Source organism: Perissodus microlepis, chromosome 6 (genome assembly GCF_051167445.1).
Source record: "Perissodus microlepis isolate ML-2025 ecotype Zambia chromosome 6, ASM5116744v1, whole genome shotgun sequence".
NCBI lineage: Eukaryota > Metazoa > Chordata > Actinopteri > Cichliformes > Cichlidae > Perissodus > Perissodus microlepis.
In genome coordinates this window covers 32,062,202-32,086,471 of record NC_140466.1, presented here as the reverse complement: position 1 = coordinate 32,086,471, position 24,270 = coordinate 32,062,202, and the positions used below count along the sequence as shown (strand labels likewise).

Sequence of the window (24,270 nt, the reverse complement as noted above, 5' to 3'; positions counted from 1 at the left end):
TAAAACTTTAGCGAGTTAGTCACATTAGAATGCATTATTCATACTGAACCGTTAAAAAAGACTCGTGACTTCAGGCACAAGTGTCAGGCGAAGGATTTTGCATGTTGTTGAGCAAACAGTTGTTTTAATTGTCGTCACAATATAGCTGAAGAAGATTCCCCATACGAGGAACAATAATGGATGCATCGTGATGTCGGTGCATGTGTTTGCAAACATTATTATTCCATTTTAATGTTTCAGTTCAAATATCTCCGGTTTACTTCCCTGGTTGTCTGCCGCTTTCCCGTGCGGGTGTCTGTCTTTGTTGCTATAAACATATTAACTTCTGTTTACTTTACCCTCATGTGTTTGAAAAGCAACATCATGGGGTGGTATGAAGTGGCTCATGCCCCCCCAGTCTCTTTGAAGCAAGACTATCTAGGGTCCTTGTTTGTGTTTGTGCACTTGGTTTGTCCTTCCTCTGCTTCTGCAGGCGTTCCTTGGTAGGATCTGGTTTCAGCCGCCGTGCAAGGTTGATGCCGGACATCTTGTTCTTGTCCTTAGGAGGTTCATTGAATGTTAAATAAAGTTTTTAACCGAAGATCAGATAAAATTTTTATATTTGACGATTGTGCATTGGCATTTGTATCAGAAGAGGGAGCAGTGTATCAGTGTGATCCCAAAGCATCGGATCACAGTTATCTGTTACCCAGTTTAAACTCAGACCGGTTTCCTGGAAAATAATCAGAAAATAACATCTGATCCTTGAGTAGAGCTGTTAAAAAGAATACCAAATAGAGCCTAAACAATCAGGCTTTTGAGAAGAATATCGGGTTTACTCCCAGAGCCAGGACCTTTGCTTTTCTAAAGTCCTTGTTGAAATTATTTAGCGGCTCACAAATATACAGGACTCAGCTTTCTTTTACTTCTTCTTTCAGGCGGCCGTATCTGTCCCGTGTCTGTGCCCTACTCAAACAGCCAGAGCACCAGTAAAACCAGTGTCACCCTCTCGCTGGTCATGCCCTCACAAAGCACCCTGACCAATGGAACCAACACGGCCTCCACCCTGGAGGAAGGCACCCCGACACCTGGGTAAGCCTGCATTGTGTTGAGTCCCTGCCTGCTCTGGGTCCTCACTCCTTCTCCCCTGCTGGGCATACTTTGAATTAGCCTCTTTTTCACTTTGACGCACCTCTGCCCCGTTTTTGTTTCATAAGCTCAATTTTAACTCCCTTGTTTGCACTGCTGTGGGGCGGATCCTCTGTGCGAGCTTTGTTCTGCCTTCACCCTTCACTCCCTGCTGTTAGGTTTATTTTTGCTGTCTTTTAAATAAGCAGAAAGTCCTCCCTCACATGCTATACTTATTTTGAGTCTTTAGGTCTTATTTTCACACACCCTTGTGTTCCTGCACTGCTATGCTTATTTATGTGTTAGCATGGCTTTCGCTCTGCTGCTCTGCTGTTGGGATGGCACGCCATGATTCATTTCACTTGAAATTCAGAAGATAACAAGTGCAGATAAAATGTATTTTAAAACTCCACTTCCTCATTCCACAGCTTGTTAGGGCCCGAGCACTGACAGTGCGAAGGCCCTATTGTATCTGCTCTGTTTATTATTATTAGGGCCCGAGCACTGAGAGTGCGAAGGCCCTATTGTATCTGCTCCGTTTCTTATTATTATTATTATTCAGGCAAAACAAGGGCCTTTTTGAGGGCCTAAACATGCTCAAAAACTCATGAAATTTTGCACACATGCCAGGTCTGGTGAAAAATTTTGTATTTTAATGGTTTTACATATGAGCACTGGGAAATGGCTCTAGAGCGCCACCTATGCCTTGTTAAATGCAGCCCTACGACTACATCGTTTGAGCTACATGTATGAAATTTTGCACACATGTGTATCATGCCAAGACGAACAAAAAAGTCAGTGGGCCCATTGACGCAAACCCAACAGGAAGTCCGCCATTTGGACGTGAAGGTGACATTTTGGCTCTAATTTTGCCATTTCCATGCCTCAAACTTTTTCGAACTCCTCCTTGGGATTTGATCATACAAGCTTCATCTTTGGTCAGTGTCAACTACACACCTGGGCCATGTTAAATTGCGGAGCTTTTGAGTTTTCACAATACCGTGAGGCCGTGGCGCCACGGCAAATTTCGATGACTCGCCATGAAAATCTTATTGCCTCTCATTCTGTCATACATTGTCTGACCTGGACCAAAGAGCACACATATGATAAGGCTTCACCCCTGAACATATTTCACCTGCCATATTTGACATCAGGGACAGCGCCACCTAGTGGGAACAGGAAATGTCATGTTTTACACTTTGGGGTACAGTATTGTGATGGGTGACATCTGCAGCCTCAAATTTCTCCAGGAAAGCCTTAAGGAGTTGGTCTTGGGTTACAGTGAAAACTGTGACTTTTCGCGAAAGGGTGTGACCCCAGCAGCATGGCGAACTTTGATGTCTCGCCATGGAGAAACAAATAAGTATAACTCAATGAAATCCAAGCTGATCAGAACCAGACTTTACAGGTATGATGTCAGACCCGCCCTGAACAGATTGATGTGCCCATTGTCGGGAATACGCAGAGCGCCACCTAGTGGCAACAGGAAATGTCATGGCTTTCACTTTGTTGTACTGATTTTCACAGGTTCATCGTGGACACCTCAAAAGCGGTGAATATTAACATGGGTCCCTCGTGATGCTTCAGTGCGAAAATTGTGACTTTAAACTGAACGGCGCACCCTGGTGGCAGCGCAGTTCACCATGAAAGATGAAGTGGCTTTTGAGGGGCTTGGAAAGTTTATATAGGCTTTAAATTTGGCCCACACCTCCAATGTGATGAACGCTTTGTTGTTATGTAACCATTTTCCTTGAATAGCGCAAAATGGCTCCACAGCGCCCCCTACAAAATTTCAAAACCACAGCCCCTGCTCTGTGTTTTATCTATGAGTCTGAAACCTGGTACGCTTACAGGAGATATCAAGATGTACAAAAAAGTCTCTTGGAGCAATATCCCAAATCCAACAGGAAGTCAGCCATTTTAAAATTAATGTGTAATTTTGGCGACATTTTACCCTCTTTTCAGGCACCATACTTTGACGAACTCCTCCAAGGGATTTCATCAGATTGATGCAATCTCCAGTGTGTGGAATCTAAAGACCTTTGTGATGTTAAATTGCGAAGCTTTTTACATTCAGGGAAACGGGGTGGTCATGGCGGCACGTAGAGTTTCAATCACTCGCCAAAAAGCAGTAATCTGCTGTCACTCAAAAACACAATGTTCAATCTCTCCCAAAGGTCATAGGCGTGATGAGACTTGAGCTCGGAAATGTTTGTTATGCTATTTGTCATTAATGGTTAGAGCGCCACCTAGTGGGATGACTAACTAATCATGATTGAACGAGATGAAATGTTAGCTGGTGGTTAAATGCATGAATTCCATCAATGTGACATCAGATCGGACGTGCTGGTTTCAGGTGTTGGGCGTGGCTCGACGCGCCGGGGGTGCGAGGGCCCTCATAACGCTGCTTGCAGCTTTAATTTCTTTTGTTTTGCTTTTCTTTCTTTTTAGATGTCAGTGTAGAGATAGAGATAAAGCGGGCGCCTGTTAATACTTTTTCCAAGAAATTGAGTGTTGCAGAACAAAAGCTGCTTAAATGTCTTCAGTCCTGCTGCCACTGCTGGCTGACGGGGACAAGCAGTCCCGCACAAGCTGTGCAGCAGAGATGAATGAGATGCAGACGGAAAAGAGTTGTGTTGCACCAGCGCAGAGGGGTTGCACTGCTGAGAGACTGAATACGGGTACAGACTATAGGAATATAGATCTGGATCATGTCAGGTGGAACAGCTGGAACTGCATACCAATTTGGGAATACTGACAGACAGAATTTATAATAATGCTTATATTTATTTTCCAGAGCAATCTATGTGGACTTGATCAGCCAACAAAATACCTGTAACCTGTACCTGCACTTCACTGTAACGTAGCGTGATGAAGCAGTTTCCTTCTTCTTCTTGGGCCTCATGCGTTAGTACATGTGCTGTACATGCAACAGAGTGCTGAACAGTCTGAATAAGAATTATAGTGTTGTCATTTCAAATTAGGTTTATTTTGTTTGGACTTTTTGCTGTTTTTGGTTTTCTTTCAGTTGTTTTCCTGAGGGAGTTTGATAATTTAATGTAGTTTTTACAACTTTTATATAGCGCTTTTTTATTCTAATTAAGCAAAAATAAAATAAAATTTTATATACATATATATATATATATATATATATATATATATATGTATGTATGTGTATGTGTGTGTGTATATGTATGTATATGTGTATATGTGTGTGTGTGTGTGTGTGTGTGTGCGTGTGTACATGTTAGTGAACTAAAATGTTTTTCCCCACATGTAGTTTTATTTTGTAGTTTAGTTAACTCCAATAACTTTGGTCTGAACGCGGCCTTTGTCAGGTTGTAAATTTAAAGGATTTGCTCAGCTTCTTTTGGTGGCTGACTTATTTTTAAAAACCTAGTTAGAACCAAAAACACTTGGGGTGGAAAAATCACTCTAGAAGAGCAGAGTTTGATGCCCAACGCTGTCTTGGATGTGCAACTTCAACAAAAACGCAGAAGAAAGCAAGCAGCTCTCCTACAGTGTGCGCCGTGAGCACAGGCAGAGACTGCTCCTCCTCCTTTTGTGGTACAACTTGACAAATCTTGGTTTCAGTTGTATTTAACTTTAATTTTAACTGCAATTATTTTCCAATTTTTGTCCAAATCTTTTTCTTTCTCTTTTTTAAAGTTGCATATTTAGATGTGCTTACACATATTTACTTGGATGTTGTGCTTTGTTAATTATATATGTGCTTACTGGAATGCACAGATGATTGACAGCCTCTCCTAGCATACCTGAAGTGTGCACTTGCCTTGTCAGACTACTTGCTCAAAACCGCCTGCTTTATAAAGTTAGTGAGCATGAAGAGCTCTCTGTGTGCGAGTGCATTTCCTAAACGTTCCCGCTGCTTTGATTGATGCAAGTGCACGTTTTGATTCTTCCCTTTGCATCGTCGTCCTCCAAGATTGTTTCTTCAGCTCTTCTTCCTCTATGATTTCCACTCTGCTCCCGTCTGTCACTCGCTGTCTGACTCACAGCCATATTTCTCTTCCTCTTGGTTCCCAACTTGCCAATATCCATCCTGCGCCCTTCACTGTGTCCTTGCCTCTCCGTTTTCCGCTCCTGCAGCACGTTTCACCCCACTACCAGCCAAGCTTCCGTCAACATCCTACAGCCCATAATTGAACTCCCTCTTTCCCCTCTTTTTCCCCTCTCGCCCCTTCCCCCCCTTCCCTCCTCCACCTCCCTCCTTTCTCTTTCCACCATGCCTCGTCCTGCTCGGCCTCTCCCTTCATCCACCTCTCTCCTTTGTCTCTCCACTCGTGACATGGACCTCTTCCCCTCCTCTTGGTGCTTCTCATCCTCTTCCTCCTCTATTCCAACCCTCATACCTGTGTCTTCCTCTTCCCTCATCCTCTCCAACCACCCACCTTTCTCCTCCTCCTTCTGCTCCTCCACGCTCCCCAGCAGTCAGAGCCCCACAGCCACTCTGCAGTCCACCAACACCCAGACGCAGAGCTCCAGCTCCAGCTCAGGAGATGGAAGCCTTTTCCGCCAGAGAGGGAGTCAAGCGGCGCAGCCTGACGAGACGGGCAGGGTCCCACCCTACGTGGACTTCAGTCAGTTTTACCGACTGTGGGGGAGCGACCATGGCGATGGCCAGAGCATGCAGGGAGGCCTGGGACCGCAGTGAGACCCACTGGAGTTTCCAGCAAAGCTGACACATGGATTTTTAAAGGGACAAAGATTTAGGGACGTGATGGGACGTCTTATAATATGCTGTTAATGTAATGTTACTACATATAAGTGACCTAAAGGTGCATGGGGATGAACTTCTCAACAGAAGTTGAAGACAATGAAATGCTGGGAAAACATTGTCACTTCACTCCAAATTGATGTTTGGTCATTTATAAAAGACAAAGGTGTGTGAGTGAATCCATGTAATCCAAATTGACAAAATTATTTTCAGATGTAAAGGCACCAAAAGGGGAATCTCATGGACTGGGGACCTTGTGGAGCTGTGAGTTATTATATACTGTAAGGCCTTAAAACTGAATAAATGAATGCTTTATAAAGTACTGTTTAAGTTGTAATGACAGTATATCTCCAGATTAATTCCCATCAGCTTTCATTTTGCCAAAGAGTTCTTCAATAATTCGTTGCTTTGACGTCCTGACCTTCGTTAAAGACCTCAACGGTCTGCTTATATGGTTGTTATGACAGCAACTAATGTAACTAGCGGTCACACTGCATCATTGTGTTGTCATTTCCACACAGCCCAGAGGTTTATTCAGGGATTGACAGTTTAGAATATAAACACAACATGTACAGCAGGGCTTATTAGGGATTTCATTAGGATATTACAACCAGCTACCAGCTGGAACTGAAGCTGGTAATAAATAACTTGCTTTAAAGTGAACCTATGATGCTTTTTATCTACCACGAGTACTTAAAGTTGTGACGCTGTGTAAGATGTAAATAAAGATGAATGAATTTGGAAATGTCATAGACCCATATTTTATCACAATAGAACACAGTAAAAAATATCAACTGTTTCAACTGAAAAAAGATAATTACCATTTTAGAAAATCTTAGCTCAATTTGGATTTGATGGCAGGGCCATGTTCACCACTGTGTAGCATCTGTTCTTTTGACAGCAGACCCTAAATTTTGGAAAACTGAGGAGAGCAGCTGGACTTCTGGCAGACGAATATTGTCCCATTCTTGTCTGATGGAGGATTCCAGCTCGGGTCTGCTTTGTTCTGTTTTGTTTGATCATGTGCCACTTGATTGCTGATGAAAGGTCAGCACCCAAACTCGTCTACTACAAAGCCATACCGTTCCAATGGCTGCAGTTTTGCATTGTCTTTCTGAACCACACAGTCCTTCCCTGAAAAAGGGGGTCTGGATGGGACCATATGGTGCTCTAGAACTGAGCACTGGTAACAAGCTAGATATTGTATCTGACCTCAGAACAGTTGTCTGCTTGGCCTGAGTCCATTTTAAATGAGCTTTGGCCCAGAGAAGACAGCAGTGTTTCTGGATCACATTCACATATGGCTTCTCTGCCTGACAGAGCTTTAACCTGCATTTGTGGATGGCACAGTGAACTGTGTCCACAGGCAGTGACTTCTGGAAGTGTTCCTGAGCTCGTGCCAGTTTTAATGCAGTGCCGTCTGATGGCCCAAAGATCAGACATTTGGTATCGTTTTTGGCCTTGTCCCTTACACACAGAGATTTCTCAAGGTGTTCTGATTCTTGTGATGATATTATGTACTATAAATCATGAGATACTAAAAATCCTCACAGGTTGACGATCATCTGAAATTATTTAACAATTTGTTTAATTTTTTTCTCAAGATGATGCAAATGCAGGTGAACCTCTGCCTCTCTAAGACTCTTTGTACCAAACCATGTTTCTGACAGATAACCAAATTAGCTGTAAAATATTCCTCCAAGCTTTTTACTCTCACTTTGACAACGTTTGTTGCCCAACCTTTTTAACCTTTTTGCTGCAATCAAATTTAAACTAAGCTAATAGAGTTTTTTTAGATATATATAAAAGGTTGTTTTTCCTCAGTTCAAACATTTAATTTGTTTTCTGTGTTCTGTGGTTAATAAAAATACTGGTTTATGAGATTTGCTAAACATTGCTTTCTGTTATTGTTTACATTACAGACAGTATCCCAACTTTTTGGGTTTGTGTGTGTATATACACACATTTTTAAAATGCAGGATACACAAGTTAATAATAATGAGGACTCTGTATGTGTAAGTTACTGACAACTGTTGCTAACTACCAAAGCTCTTTAGCATCAGCCATGAGCACATTTAGTGGTGATGTATTTTAAGACATGCTTTATGTATGAGAAATAGGTAAGCTGGACTATAATTACAGTTTTGAGTCTCGGATACGAAGTGTGGGCCGCTCCATCAACATGACAAGGAACTGGAACAGGAAGATCCCTGACTTTCCAGCAGCTTCGTGGGACATTGATAGATGGTGGGCATAGTGACTGTAGAAGCAGCACACTGTGCTCCCAGTGCATTGAAGTAAACACTGATGTGCAGCGGTGTGATAGGTAAGGCTGGGGAGGATCTAGAAGAAGAGCTTAGTGAGATTAGTGGAGTAAATGGAGCCATCCATAAAAGTCAAACTGAGCCATTGCTCTTTGCGTGTCGCCATGATGTCAGACTAAACAATGAGACGTTGCTTGCAAACCTGAAAGTTTAAAATTAAAATCTTCATCTTAATCCAACACTGTTGGAAATCTTTTTTTTCTCCATCTGCTTTGTATTTCAGGATATGCAGACACTTGGCTGACTGCAACTCTGCGTGCCTCTGATTTCCTGTTTTACAAAATTACTTTCAGAGAGCGGGAGGGGCTCTTCAAGCTGAGAAAAGCTTCACATTCTTTCACATATTCTGTCAGTGTCAGATGTACAAATATGCAAACTGTAACTGCGCGGCACTCTGGGGTACCGAGGCCGTGAACCCTTTCCCAGAGAGTCTTACCTAATAACTGAAAATTCTCCAGCTAGGAGACTTGAAATGTCTTAACGTTGTGTCGTTGTGCGAGTCTGATAGAATTAAAAACGTTAGTACATTTATCATCATGCAGCTTATTTTGCACAGCCCCCCTTCTTGGAAGTCAGGATGTTATCTCTGCCTAAATTAACTTCACACTGTTATGAAGCTCTAATTGGTTTAATCAGAGAAGTGATTAGAACACGAAGAAGCAATAAATGGAAGAAGAATCGTGTCGCATTAAACCCTCAAGTCACAAGTTCAAACTGTACCGCAGCAGAGTGCTCGGTATCAAAGCCAACGCAGGAATGTTGCTAATTGCTCGTTTAAAAGCTCATTTTCATGGAAATGTAAAAACTTCAAGCTGGCAATGAGACTTCTAAATGATCTTCACTGCACTCTGCTTGAAGCCTCTGTTTGTTCTTATGGATGCACTTTGAAAGCTTTGCTCACATAGCAGTCAACAAATATCTGCTCAGCTTTCCATTCACATCGATCAAAGCCCCAAAAGTCCTGTAGGAGGGTCCGGTTTTATGTGTATAAAGCCAAATCACATCAACAGTCGCCTCAAGGGCTCAGAGAGGGGCAGCCATGTGCCACGACTGGTTTGGGTCCTTGGTCAGAGAGGTGATTCGGACGCTAACGTTAAATGAAATCCTGACTGGAGGGGCCATATCAGTGCAAAACTAAGCAGGTGTACACGCCTTGCTAATGAAGTGCTGACTGACTTTAGGAACTCTTTAACAAATATTATTTTCTTCCATGTTAAATCTAGTTATACAGCTGCCATACCTATTGTATGAAAAGTGTTTTGGCTTTGACTAGTGAGTAGTTAAATATAAACTCACTGGCCAATGTTGGATCAGACCAAGCATCAGAAAAAAAGTGATTTTGCATCTGACATGGTTGTTGGTGCCAGAGTAGCTGGTCTGAGTATTTCAGGAACTGGGATTTCCAATCACAGCTGTATCTAGGGTTTACAGAGAATAGTAAATAATTCTGGAAATATGCAGCAAGGGGCATTTCTCTTAGTAAGAATGTTTTGTTGATGGCAGAGGTCAGAGGAGAATAGCTAGAGAGGAAGGAACAGTAACTCAAATGACCACTCTTTACAACAGCTGAAGACCACAACCCGGTGGCAATTACATAGCATCAACTCAGTGCATTTATACATGCAGAGCAGCAGAAAACTGTTGCTACGATTCACACAGCCTCACCAAAATTGTACAACAGATCAGAAAAATGTCGTCTGGTCTTATGAGTCTCCTGAGCTGCTGCAACACTCAGATATCTGGAGCAGAATTAGGTGTAAATAACATAAAGGCTTTAATCCAGCCTGTTTTGTATCAGTAATTCAGGCTGTAATGGTCTGGGAGACATTTTTGTGGTACACTATGGGCCTCTTAATGCTACATCATTTGAACACCACAGCCTATCTGAGTGTTGCTACTGACACTGTTCTGATGGCTGCTTTCAGCAGGATAACACACCGTTGTCACAAAGCTCAAATCATCTCTGAGTGGTTTCTTAAACATGACGCTGAGTTCACTGTGCTCAAATGACCTCGACAATCACCATATCCCAGTACAACAGAGCACCAATGGGATGGAACAGGAGATTCACATCTGCAGCAACTGTCTCTAAGAGATGTTTCCAGGACTGTTTCCAAGAACCGAGGCAGTTCTGAAGGCACTAGTGAGGTGCACCTAATGAAGTGGCCATTTCTTCTTCCTATCATATATCTCTGAAAAAAATGGTTTTCTAAATTTATGTATAAGGTTACAACAAAGACCCACTTCATGAATTCATATCTGACTAATGGTCAAATGTCAAATTCCTGTAACACAACCTTCTGGTCCGCAGATTTTTACACGCCGTTATAGATTAGAAAACAAGCTTAAAATTATGAATCAAACCGCAGACATATATTGATTATGTACATTGATTACTTTGCAGCCAACCTTTAAAACTCTGGCTTTGTCTTCCAGATGATTCTTACACTCCCTGTACTTGCACATTTTAATTTGTTAATGCTAATAAAGTTATTGATTTTCTTCGCCGGAGGAGTGCATGCTGATATCTTTGGTGGAAAAAAAAACTTGCATGCTTTTTCTGAATAATTTTCCTCTTCTTGGCTCTTGTTTTTCTTCCATCTTCAATCACAATTAGCTCAGCGAATGTAATCCAAACAAATTTCAGTTTCTTTGTGGCCAGGGTCTCAATAGATTCCTCGTGTGGACTTTCGGACTCTGGACGAGCTTCATTCTTCATTTCATGCCATGAGTGTTATTGGCATTTTGCTACTTTACTATACAATCAACCATTTTTATTTATTTATTTATTTTTTTTTGAATGTCAGACCCACATCACAGTGCATACTGTGTCCCTTTTGCTGCCGCTGCTTTGCTGAAGAAGCAACGTACTGTGTCGTGTAAAATATGACCGACTGTGTTGTTTGATGCGGTTGCAGGATGAGCCAGATGTAGGCATGTGTGGCCTTGGAGGATGATAGCTGTTCCTTTCTGAAATAATTCATCCACTTTTTTCTCAGCATATATAAGCAATATTTGTCTGCTTTAGTGACCCAAGGTTAGCTCCTTGTTATCGAGTTTCTAATGTCTAGGTCTTAGCCCAGCTGTACCTGTGAGTCTTGGGGTGACAGTAGCAGGGTCTCATACACCCATGTTTTATTAATTGTCAACTATAATAGAACAAATTTGCCAAATTTTTCATTTGATGGTGGGCCAAATTGTTGAAAGTTAACCCCAGGACTCTTCTACTCCAAAGCCATGCTTTTATATGAGATGCAGCATGTGGTTTTGTTATTGTCTTGCTTAAGACTTCACAAGGCCTACCCTGTAAGAGACATTATCTGGATGGGAGCAAATGTTGCTCTAAAACCTGTTTATGCCTTTCAGCAATGATGGTGCCTTTCCAGATATACAAGCTGTGAATTCTAGAAGAACTGATGGAATCGTTTCAGAAATGACCTCGGATAACAAGCCCAATTTCCATGTTCCCAGGAAATAATTTCACAATTTATTCATCTAACTAGAGTTTTCCCCTTTGCTTCAGTCCATTTTAGATGAGCTTTGGCCCAGAGGAGACAGCGGGGTTACTGGATCGTATTAACATAGGGCTTCTTCTTTGCATCACAGAGCTTTAACCTGCATTTCTGGGTGGCACCACAAACTTTGTCACAGAATAATGCCCGTTTTTACAAAGATCACAGGCAGAGATCGTATTTTGGCACTATTTGTCCCTTTCACAGCGATTTCTCCACATTCTGTGAATCTTTTGATGATATTATGTATTGCAGATGATATTCAGTGTCTTCACTTGCAGAAGAAATATGTTCCAAAAAAATTCTAGTAGAATTTAAAAAAAAATTGCTTTGAAACATAAATTTCTCTTCTCTTCACTTAAGCTTCTTCACATGCTGCTGCTGCTTCTCTGGCTTTAATTTTGCTGTTCCTATCAAAAAGTCCATCAGATGGCAATGTGGAACCAGTTTCCCCAAATCTCACAAAGCTATCGTCGAGTATCTTCAACTTTATACACAATTTCCGTTCAGCAGGATCCATAGTGTGACCTGAAGCTTCTGACAGCCAGTATTAATAGAATAGAATAGAATAATCCTTTAATTGTCCCACAAGGGGAAATTTGGTTGTAACAGCAGCAAGAAAGACACATATACAAACAAACAGGACACAAGACACAGAACAGAAACATGCACAATTTTTACATATTTACATCAAGGTTACCAAAAACAGAGTACTGTACCGTTATTAAATTAAATAAAATTAAATGAAGTTAAGAGGCAAACCCTGGTTATAGTGTGAATCGGTTGATAACCATTAACCATTGTGCAGTAGATCAAATATGTTTTCAACCTTCTTCTTTCTGTAATTTAGCATTTAAAAAAAAAAAATAGAGCAGTAACTGTCATCACAGCTCATTATACTGTGTCCTCAGGTTTTGTTAACATTCTCAGGCATGGTGTTAAACAGTGACTTGATAGACCATCACCACGTGGGTGTGTTTAGGGCGTAAGCAAAACCACTGGAGTGTAATATTTGCTGTACTTTGTGACCAAGGAGATTGCAGAATGCGGTGTTTGTTCAGCCCACGCTCACCTGATACTTCTCACCTTTAATGGAAGAGCTCATTACCTGCCTGGAAAAAAAAAAAAAAAAAAAAAAAAGAGCACAACAGACAGGACGCTGTCTACCTGATCCTGGACCGCTGACTGTGGCTGCGAGAGGCAGGAGAAAACTGGGAAAGGTAAACATGCACCACTTTAATATTTAAAAACGCCGCAAACTGAAATGCCTATGTGGAGGAAAAGCGGAGAGCTGTTAGCCCGTGTGTGTAAAAAAAATGCAGCCGTGACAGCACGTCTGCCACTATTTTGATAGCGTGAGAAAGTCCTGTGGTTTTTATTCTGTCAAACGTTTTGAAATGCTTCCTGTGTGCTGTAATGAAGTCTGACACTTTTGTCTCTCAGAGTAAATGACACAGCAAAACCTGCTCGTTCAAAGCAGAGTGTGCTGATGAACACAAAGGGGGAAAAAGTCACTGGAAGTATGGAAGAGCAGAAATTAGTCCTCAGTTTCTCTTTACGCCCTTTTGTCTCCCCACTCGTAATGTTTCCCTCGTAATCAAACACCCCTGAGCAATAGTGATAAGCAAGCGCAGGAAGCGTTTCCCAGTCAGCAGTAATCTCCTACACATTGAACACATTACAAATCCACCTACAGATGACTGACTTCCAGGTTTTACAGGACCCTAACCACACCCCGGCTCCATGAAAAAAACAGAAGCAATTAAATGCTTCTCTTCCTGTCTCATAAAGCATTGATCTTTCCCTAGTATTTGGTTTACACACTATATCCGTCTGGAAAGTCCAGTGCTCGCACTCTGTCTCCATATCCAGATTCCTGTCGCCCTAAAATTGTATCCAAGGAAAACTTGGAACAAAGGTGTCATCTGAGAAGACTCTTTTGCTGAATATTTTATCCTGCGTGTGTTGCCTTGGGTGCAGACATTCTAGGAAACTTCTATGAAAATGAGATGCGTGTTGAGAACTCGATCTTTGTTTGTCCCGTTTCTTTTAAACTGAGGCTTTTCTATATTTACAGAGACTGTTTTGTTCCAGTTTCATGAACCGTTTAAATCTGCTGGTATAAAGGTGTGATTGTGTTCTGGATGTGAGATGGAGATTAAATGACTATCTGGTTCACCCGGTAGATTTTCCTCTGGAAAGGCACGCTGGTGTTTCTCCTGTTCTGTGCTCATGTTAGAGCCCTGAACGCGTTCCGCTACATGCAGAACTTCCTAACATCGACCAGGATAGCAGTGACCTGGTTTGGTTCACACTTCTCACTTATTTTCGGAAAGCTGAAAGGAATTATTAACAACTATAAGGCCAAAAGATAACATCTCATAGTTCCTGAAAACACTTGTTTCATTCATGGCTTAAAACAGAACCTAACCCTAACCATACCAGCTTTTCCAGCGACTTGCAGAAAGTAACCAGGTTAACACAGTTTTGCTGATGTTACAAGATAAGGCACAAGGGTCAAGACATATATATGTTTTTCCAGAGACAGTTTTAGTGCAGTGAGCATAAAATAATCGCTGAAACCAGCCAACGTACCCATGATTGACCCAGATGAATCAGAGGGTGTAACTTTGGGTTCTTTAACAGAAGCTATGAGCCCGACACCAGAGTGACAGTATGTGTCAGGTCTGATTTGGCTCTAGCTATCATTAAAAGCATCTTCATAATCCTGCTTCGTGAGACAGGACAGACTTCTGGTGTCAGCCATTAAAAAAAATAAAAAATAAAAAAAAACCGTGTCGCACTCAGACTGCTGACAGGCTGATATCAATATTTAAAGTGCAGACACAGGCTGTATCCCAATTCAGGGTCTGCAGCCTTAAAGTACGCGGCCTCAACGATCCTCAAGGGCCGCGTACTTAAAGACCGCTAAGGCCGGAAGTGCGAGGCTTGTGAAATGGGACGGTCTAGCCTCCGTTGCGCTGCCCAGGTTGCCTAGCAACCGTGATACTAACAGCTGGAAACGTTTCATACAGCTTTGTTTGACAGAAATGAAGGAGAAAATCTTTTGTTCATTTGTTTGTTTGTTTCTACATGAGCTTTAATCATTCTCTGTAAGATTAAGCTCAGCTATTGAACGGCGTATATTTTAAAGTAAAGGCTTTAAAACCAAGTTAGTACAAACGTCACTAATGTCACATAACTTTGCCGACATGTGGCCAACAGTAATGTTCTAATGTTCTTCGTTATTAAACATTTGCACATAAATAAGTGACATAATATTCAGTACTTACTTAAAGTTTACTCTTCGGGCGCCCCTCATCATTTTTTCGGCAAAATTATCCACACCCACCGCCGCGCTATGCATTCTGGGATATGTTGGGCCACGAAGTCTACACCGCCACGTCCTTGAAATTCAGGGAAATGACGGACGCATTTGAGGGCCGCATTTCGAGCAGCCTTCGAATTGGGACAGCCTTCGTCGCGTCGCTGTGACGTAATCGGCCTTAAAATGCGGCCTTTAAGGCTGCAGACCCTGAATTGGGATACAGCCACAGTGTAGGTCTCTAACCCCCCTCCCCCCACCCCACCGTGGCTGCTGATTGCTCAGAGGGTGAACAAAGTGAGGCTTTGAGGTTGAAGATCTCAGGCTGTTATGAGGGATGTTGCGCTCTAGGGGGCTTAGCATCCAGCTGTATTTACTGTATCACTAATAAGCAGAGATGTTGCCAACTTCACTGGCTTACTGATGCAGACACTTGTTAAAAAGCAATGGATCACAGGCCATTTAAAATCTGAACCATATCACAGCTGCCAAATAATGAGCATCTAGACTCCTTGAGCTCCCTCAAGACCCGAGTCTCAGAAAAAGGGACTCAAGTGTAACCTGAAACTAAAATGGAAATGGGTGAAGTCACACAAAGTTGGGGAGATATGTAAATCCTTTGTTACACCTGCTAGCTCCAGGCAGATGTACAAAGGATGAAATACTAGCTGACTTTAGATCTCTCAGGTGTTCCTTTCAAAAACCCCTGGACTAAATTTGTGAAGGACAGCGGGCTCTGTTTATCCACATGAAGTAGAAACCAGAGGGCAGCTTCTGATGCTTGACAGCATCGGTTTGTATAAAAACGTTTGCGTGATCAACTCATTGAGCCTCTTATATTATTGTAACTCACAGCTTCGATTGCTTTAAGGCATCTACACACCGGACGTGTCAGATTCATGAGAAAATTCATGGGTTCAAAATATTTTTCTGACTCACCTGTTGTTAATGCAGCTGTTTACACCCACTGAGTAAACGTTTCCAATTTTTCACATGCAAATAAACAGATCTGACCAATCAAATCACTGCAATCTGGCAGTGACTGGCAACAAGTGGACTCGTAGATCAAAGTGCGCACTGCTACTTATATAGACGTCAAATAATACTGTTTTACCTGTGACGCACAGCCAGGCGCTGCTCTCTGGTCAATCGGCTCTCTACCTGCTCTGGTGCTAACGCTGATAACAACAGCTCAAACTACCTCACTGACATTCTGATTTACGTCTCTTTCTAAACGCGCTCGGCGTGTAAAGGTCTTTAGGCTACAGATCTACATTGAAGCGATGGCGGCAAACTTGTGCAACGTGAGCTTGTAATGTGCACATTAGGAATCACTTTCCCCGTTTCTGTCAGTCTTGAAAAGAACAACCAGAGATGTTCTTTCTTCTTTAAGCAAGAGGCTTTCGGGCCTGGTCTCATTGCATGACTTCAGTGAAACCCTGAGTTAAGTTAAGCAATGTGACAAAGAGGAACATTCACCCCTCGGAGGAGGTTTCCTTTTAAGGGTCGGTGCAGTTTATTGTTCCAATTTATTCAAGCATGCATAGCCACAAATAGCATGAATAGTCCTCCACCCTTTGCCACAGGCACTAGGAGGACACAAGTTGGTAGACATGTTAGAACAATAACCAGCTTATTACAGATAACCATTCATTTTTGCTAGATTAACTCTTAATGATACACACCTGTGTTTGCACACTCCAGCTCTCTGCAGATGCTAGACATTGCATTTGTTCGTCTGCTGATAGTCATGGTAGCAGACACTCTCTCCTCCTACCTACGCTCATATCCTGAGTGTAATTCATTTGCCATAAAGGGATAAAGAAACATAATCAGCACACTTACATTAAATCTGACCTGAAGCATTATTAAAGGGATTTTCAGAAAAAGAAATACATCGTCCCACGCCTTCAGCTCTTCCTCGTTTACTACAGTTAAAATGGTGGAAACATATTTAACATACATCAAATTTGAAGTCTGCATATGTGCAAGCTGTGGCATATAGAGGACCCAGATACAGGACGCAGAACACTAAATCAGAAGTGAGCCTTTGTTGTAGCTGATAGATATACCCAAAAAAATACACAAAGTCTACATAATATCTAAACATCGCCAAAACAAAGAAAAAAAACAAGAAGACCAACAGAAATGTGCAATCTAAACAGGCAGAATGAGCAGAGGCGACGATCAGCCAGCACACAAAGGAAGAGCACGACAAACACATGGGGAAGGGAATTCAGGATGCGCACACGTGCTAAACACACGAAACACAGGTGCATGCAATGAGCAACGGGTGGAAGCAATCAGGGAATCAGGGGCCAGACAGAAAGTACCAGTAACAGTAACCTCCAAAATAAAACAGGAAGCCAACAAAAGAGACTGATAGAATAACTTTGGAGACAAAGAGGGACAATTGGAAGCAATGGGGAGATTGCTGCTACTCCTTCTACTACTACTAATAGTAAACATTACAATAATAAAAGGCAGTAGAAATAGAAATTAAAAGAAAACAAGCCGGGGCGAAGGCAGGAATTCAAAAAACAGAGTAGAAATAGTTACGGGTGAAAATAGCCTCTACGGATTAAAAATAGGATATGTGTGAAGGCAGGTGACACTGGGCAGTGTAGTGTATATGTGTTGGATTTGTTTGGGAAAGGTGCAGGTTTACATCCAGCTCTGCACTTAATGGTGCCTAAAGAGCCAAATATGGATTTGTCATAGCAGCAAAGCGGCCTTTCAGCTATCTAAACACATGTGTAATGGATAGTATTATACTGAACTGGGCCAGCATTTTAACCCGCTCATGACTGAAAATCACATGTTATTACTTTAAAAAAATACTGAAACTGAGAGAAAAATTCCCTGTTTTCCACTTTTTCCACTATTTATACATAACCAGCTCCTAGTTCAATAACACTGAACGAATATAAGAGCTGCACCGTTTGCGTTTAACTGAAGGGCAGCATTGCCCGAGGTGAGCTCCGAGTTACAACCTGCTGTTTCTCTGGCGCCCCCTTCAGGCCATACATCACATTGCCTGAGCAGCAGTCGGTGTGTGTGTCTCCTCACACTGTATCCGTGCAACAGGGTCTGGTGTGCCTCACGGGGTCCCTGCTATATGGACATACAGTTTTCTTGCAGTTCTGCAGAAAAAAAAAGGGGGGGGGGGGGTCTTAAATACAGGCAGCGTTTACAGGCGAGCTCTGCGTGGATCACAGGTGAGGTCACAGCAATAACAGTCTTATATGTTCCAGCCGCTGCACGGTCATATCTCATTTTTCATATCTCATGATGGGCGCCCCCTCCGTCCCGCTGATAAGCAGCATAACGGGGGGAGGAGCTCTCTCCTCACGGGGCTCCTCCTTCCGCTCCCTTAGTTTTCTTCCACTTGCTCCCCCCAACGCCACCCCCCCCCCCCCCCCCCCCCCTACACACACACACACACACACGCACGCACGCACTCATCTGCACCTCCTCCTGCTCTTCGCAGCTCCGATCGAGAGGAATAGAGGGCAGATTATGAGAATATACGTGAACGCCGAGGAGTAGCGGGGGTTCTTCTCCTCCTGTGAGCGGAAAAGGCGTCACGGCGGGCGCGGAGGACGGGAGAGAGAGGGACGCATCGTGGACAGAGACCGAGGAGACGGAGGGAGGAGGCGACAGCGGCTCGTAAACACGACGGAAAACGGCGATCAGCGCGGCAGAAAGCAGCTATCACCCCCTCTATCTCCCGCCTGGCACCACCAGCACCATCGACACTGGTGACACCCCCGAGTCCCTTCGCATCATTCCGTCTCCATCCTATTTTTGTACGTTATTGCTGTTTGGCTTTTGCTTTCCGTGCCTCTGCTGTGAGTATCTGTGGGGCGAACCGCTGCTCGTGTCTGTCGGAGGAGCAGCATCAGGGGCTGAGCTAGGAGAGGAGGCTGTGAGCCATCACCCATAGATCCCCCCGCCCACCCCCAGTCGGGTCCAGCTTGGGACGATTATCTGCACATCCGATCCGGCGGATAAAGGAAAAAAACAAAAACAGCGAAGGCGAGATGACCGCACAGTAACCCGCCTTCAGCAGAGTGAGAGACCCCGGCCCCGGTTATCAGCCAGTCTCCAGCATCACCGATGCGATGGCATAGTGGCTTCTGCAGTGCAACCGACAGGCTCGACTCCGATCAGCAGGGCTCTCATCCACCATGACCCTCTGAAAGACATCCGGCACAGGCACAGATGGGTAAGAGATGCTCCACTCTTTTTTTTTTCCTGTTGTCTTTTCCCTTTATGTTGATTCCGGGATGTGGAGGTTGGGCGGGGAGTGTGCAGGGGTGGGGTGGGCAGGGGCGGTTTGTGACGTGTAGAAGACCCCTGCCATTGCACTGAGCCCAGGGTATAAGACTGCAATGTAAGAAGGTGTGTGTGTGCCCAAGTGAGGTTGTGGAAGTTGCTGAAAACAGAAGAAGACAGGAGCAGATGTGTAGACATGATTGTTCCTTACTGGGTTCATTGGAAATGTTTTTGCCCTGTGTATGTTAGACTTGATGTTCAAGCACCATGACAGGCTAGTCTGTTGGCCATTCTGGGCACTGGAAGGAGATGCGAAATATGTGCAGAGATGTATCAGCTTCAAAGAAGGAGCGATACAAGATGTTAAAGACTAAAGCTGAGGCTAATCGTGCTCATGTTTCACGTCACTCGTGGTTCTAAGGGGTTCAGTGGGTTGACGGTGCACTGGAACTTTAAGGTTTTGGCATTTTATTCTCATTGAGACACCTCCATTAGGTTCCCAACAGTACTCTTCTTCAGGCTGTCTAAATTGTGAGGTAAAGATCGGGCAGCATTACGGAAGGAACCAATTGGCAATCAGCTGGCAACAGCTGGGAGGAAGAACTCCTCTTAACAGGAAGAATGAGAGCAGAGGTAGGCTGCAAACTACAGGAAGGAATAGTCTAGTTCACAGCATGCAGTGGTAGGACATAAATGCATGCTAAGTGGGTAGACGCGCCTGTGTTTCAAACACCTGAAACGATGGAAGCCGTGAGTCTTGTCACTGCTGCTCACAGCTCAGCGTAAAGTTCTCCCAGCACATGACCTTAGAGGTCTGAATCATCCTTTTCCAAGCAGCTACACTTCTGTTTGCGACAGCTGAGGCCTTCACTGAATAACTCTACTTTCCATGTCTTGTCAAAGTGAAACCAAAACCAGAACACAACCTCTGCTAGCTGAATTCTTTTCTAATTTCCCACAGGAGTGAGTCTGCTGCTCCCTGACTGGTGCTTTGGGATATCCAACCCTGCTGCGGTGGGGGTGCGAGTACTACGGGGTTGAATAAGCCGATCCACCATTGAGCAGGCTTTGCGTGAGCTTGATCGAAGGTTTTGACTATTAGAGTTCTGTGGAAAGAAAACAGTAAACCTCTTCCTGTTTCAATACGTCACCCGTTACTCTGGAGCATAACAATTAATCGGCTGTAGCTCCGTTAGAGAGGCTCTGTGGTGCAACAATAGCAGACTGCACTACCTGGCAGATCCCAGGTGTGACTACACGAAGCGGTGCGTCAGTGATGAGCACGCTCAGTCTGTTCCCCGAGGATAAAGATGCTTCTTTTGGGCTTTTTTTTTTTTTTTACGATGTCTGTTTAGTAACGACACAAATTTGAGAAGTTCTAAGTTGGTCTAAGCAGGTCTAAGTTGAATCCACAGTGAGATAGTGGGCTAACACTTCGACTTTTCCTGGTGGCTGTTTGGTACCAGATCAGTACCTGGCAGGGTGTAAAGAGAGCAGGCAGGAAATGAATTTGAGCTAGAGGGCAGCAGGAAGTTTCTCACCATGCTTACAGCTTACAGAAGGATTTCTGCTGCTGCGGTTGTCTGCAGTTATCACGACGTGCGTTCAAATGGTCCACCGATGTCCTAACAAACATCCCCCAGCCCCACGTTTCAAACAGCAGCATCAACAAAGACCGTCTGGAGTGCTGGCCTTTTAACTTCACAGTTGATGCTTATGCTGAGAGACAGGGCCTCGTGCAAGAGTCTGTGAGGTGTGTGTGTGTGGTAACGGTGGCAGTGTTTGCAGGAGGAGGAGCAGAAACTGAAAGGGTTTGAAACACACTGCAGTCAGAATGAAGACGTGCAGCGAGCAAGACAGGGAGTGAACGGATGCACTGGATGACTAGTGAGGATGAGAGAATAGTACTCGGTAGGCCTGGGTGGAGAGAGGGGGGCCCTTAAAAACTGCCTGGACTCGGCAGATCCACCTGAGCCCCACAGCTGAAGCTCGCATCATTTGCCAGATTTGATTAAGAGCACACTCAAGAGATTTCTCCTGCTGTCGCTCATACTCTATCAGTTTCTCTTCAGGTCTGCTTTACTGGCACGTATAAGAGAGAGAAAACCTCGGATAAGGGAGTCGAAAACGTGAAGCGTGCCGCGACCGTTACGGGAAAATCCTAATCTGCCAAATCTCACGTTTTGTTTTTTTTACCCTGCAAATGCAGGAACCCCTGACTTCTGTCTAACTCCTGACAAAGAGGCGAATAAGCGTTGAACCTGTCGTTTAAGGCCGCGAAACGCAGACCGACAGATGATTTGTCCTCTGTCTGTTTTTCCCAGCGGCAGCAGAAAACAAACTTCGCTGCTGGTCCCATCATCCGCCCGGAATGCTGAAGCTTTTTCAAAACGTGATCAAATTTTAGGTTACAGTACACACAAAACCTCTTCTCTGTAGTTCAATCAGCATGCATCCTTTCATCCTTTTCTCCTCTCATACAGTTTTTTCATTAATGCGTGCCCTCTATTTTCCCCCACCACCCCCCCACAGCCTGCGACTCAGGTTGCAAGGCCGAAACAAATGGCTTTGCTGGCACACAGAGAGGCTGTCAGTTAAAATTGCCAGGGGTGATCTGGGTTTACGCGCCCAGATCAGCAGCCTTTTTCCTGTTGCACTACATCCTGTTTTCTTTTCTTCTTTGTTCTTCCTTTTTTTGTTAGGAAATCGGCTGTTAGTGCCAACTCGCCCAAGAGTCAAATGTCTTGTAATGATAATATTGCATTGACTGCAGATCAAGTTCGAGAAGGATTTTGACGCTCTTGAATCTCAGAAGGAAACAGCAGCCTCTCCGTTGCTTCTTGAGTCGAATGCGCTGAAATTTGTAATAAGAATTTTTTTTAAAAAGCGAGAATGTGTGCAGGAAACGGCCACAAAACAGTCTTGTTGTTATAAGCAGATGGAGGCGGACATCTGATATCCTGCAGTGTGCGAACGCCACTGAAGGACAGCAAAAGGGCAGCGAAGACAGATTTGCATGAACGAAGGAAAATCCCAAACAAAGCAAGAGCTGGCTGACTTTTGTTCACTAGGATTGGCTTTCTAGTATTGCAGTAGAGTGGATGTAAACACGGGTAGTGCAACAACCCACAAAACACACACAAAGAAATACTATTTTCAGAATTAGGGTGGAGCCACCTGCATGTGTTGCTTTAGCTCCTGCCAGTGGGTGTGCCCAACAGGTGTGATCATGTTAGTGGCAATCAGTCGCTCACCAAGCCAAGCTAACAGAGCTTTGATTAGCACTCAGCATGAACCAGGCCAGCTGCCTGCTGCCAGCTCTGTTCATGCGTTAACTCGCCGCCACCATCATCACTTCCTGATGCCCAACAGCTGGCTGCACATGCAGCTGCTTCGACCTCTTGTTTTGTTTTTTTTCACAGATTGCTTGAAAAGTTCCGCTTTTCTTGGGTTTCAGCCTAAGAAGTGAAAGCAAAAAGTGACAAATTCACAGTTCAGCGTGACTGTGTGTGAGGGCACAGAGCGGGTTGAGGTAAGAAGCCTGAAAAATGTTTGTGTGAATCCCTCCTCAGGGCCCCTTTTTAAAGTGGCCTGCAAGGTGGACCGGGGTCCAGAATGTTGCGCCGTTTAAGCAGAGCTGTTTTCAAAGTGATCTGAAACGGGTCTTGAAGGGATCTTTGAGAAACGCGTGCATGTGCAGCGAGGGATGAAGTGAGAAGTGTCAAAAGTGGTAACCAAAAAGTGTTGCAACTGAAACTAGTTCTGCTTCTGGAGCATGCAGTTTTAGCCCGTGCCACATTTTCTGCACGCTCCTGAAGTGGAACAGTTGTAGCCCGATTCAGCAGCTGCTGGATGAATGTAAATGGATCCCGGTCGCCATCACTCGTTTGGGGGAAGCAAGTTTCCTGAGCGGGTTTAAAATGGAGAACGATGTTGAAGGGAATGTAAAGGATGACTGGCTCCTGCTTAGAGTAACTCTAGCTCACCTCCACACTGAGGAGTGCTGCTGATGAAACTGGAGCTGAGGGAAGCCGAATTATGCTGGAGGCCACGTTGGTCCCAGCAGTTACTGCTAACATGATCTTTATTCCGTTTGTTGTGAGTGCGTAGTTTTCAGTGCTGAGGCACAGGGCGAGCACTAAAGCAGTTAGAAGCCATTGTCTCCTCCAGCCGGGGGGTAAACGACTCAGCAACATGGCAGGAAAAGCTTCAAAATAATCAGTGTAAATGTACCTGGATCATACAATATCTATGTTGCATCATTACTGCCATGGCTGTAATCTGTGCTGTGCACAAGCTGGGGTCGTCCCAGCTTCCAGGATGTGAAGATCGTACTGAGCTCACCCCACTAGCAGGTTACGTGCACAGCTTGCCTCTGCTGCTGCTGGGGAAATTGAGCTGTGTTCCACCTCTGATCTGGCATCTGTAGACAAACGCACACAGTCGCTCACTGGGCTGGGCCTGCTGGCTGTGCTCCCACTATTCCTGGAGAGAGTCGGTCTGACAAACACATACATCTCTTTCCTTGTTTGACATCTTATTTCAAGCTGTGTGCATACAGACCCTGCCCTAGAAAAGACTGAGCGTTGCGTGAAACGTGGATAAAAAAGGAGAGCGCTGATTTGGAATCCCTCTCATGTGTTTATCCAGTGTAATCTAATCCAGATCTCCTGCACATACCTGCATCATGATCAGCCCCTTCTGCCCACATGTGCTGCAGGATCAAGTGTTTAAAGACAGCACTCGGGAAGGGGTAGTCGGGGGAAGTGGGAAGGTGCACCCCCCCCCACCTCGCCTTAGGCTTGAGTGTTCCCAGTCCTCATTAGACGGTCGGGGAGTGTTTGATGCCTGGATGAACGAACAGCTACAGAGTTTTCCCGCCACTTACCCGCTGTCACGCGACGAGCTGCGCTGATAAAAATAACATCTCGCAGCTCAGCAGGTGAAAGGTGGCGCCCTGGTGTTCTATGCTGAGAGCTGAGAAGC

At 44.1% G+C, this 24,270-nt stretch overlaps 2 protein-coding genes across 8 annotated transcripts in view; both read left to right on the top strand.

The window, feature by feature from the left end:
- tab1 (TGF-beta activated kinase 1/MAP3K7 binding protein 1) overlaps nucleotides 1–7,726 on the top strand; it is a 29,368-nt gene extending 21,642 nt beyond the window's left edge. The window contains exons 10-11 of one of the 3 annotated variants that reach the window (XM_084932032.1): nucleotides 918–1,071; nucleotides 5,560–7,726. In XM_084932032.1, the coding sequence (XP_084788158.1) occupies nucleotides 918–1,071; nucleotides 5,560–5,782 (377 nt within the window). In that variant the 3' untranslated portion in view covers nucleotides 5,783–7,726. Of the gene's footprint in view, nucleotides 1–917; nucleotides 1,072–5,217 lie in introns of all 3 variants that reach the window. The other 2 variants (XM_084932031.1, XM_084932033.1) reach the window with 2 other exon arrangements.
- A 10,716-nt stretch (nucleotides 7,727–18,442) lies between these two features.
- mgat3b (beta-1,4-mannosyl-glycoprotein 4-beta-N-acetylglucosaminyltransferase b) overlaps nucleotides 18,443–24,270 on the top strand; it is a 49,668-nt gene continuing 43,840 nt past the window's right edge. For 2 of the 5 annotated variants that reach the window (XM_084932027.1, XM_084932026.1), the window contains exon 1: nucleotides 18,443–19,234. The gene's annotated coding sequence lies outside the window, so the exon portion shown is untranslated. Of the gene's footprint in view, nucleotides 19,235–19,339; nucleotides 22,817–24,270 lie in introns of those variants that run through there. The other 3 variants (XM_084932028.1, XM_084932029.1, XM_084932024.1) reach the window with 2 other exon arrangements.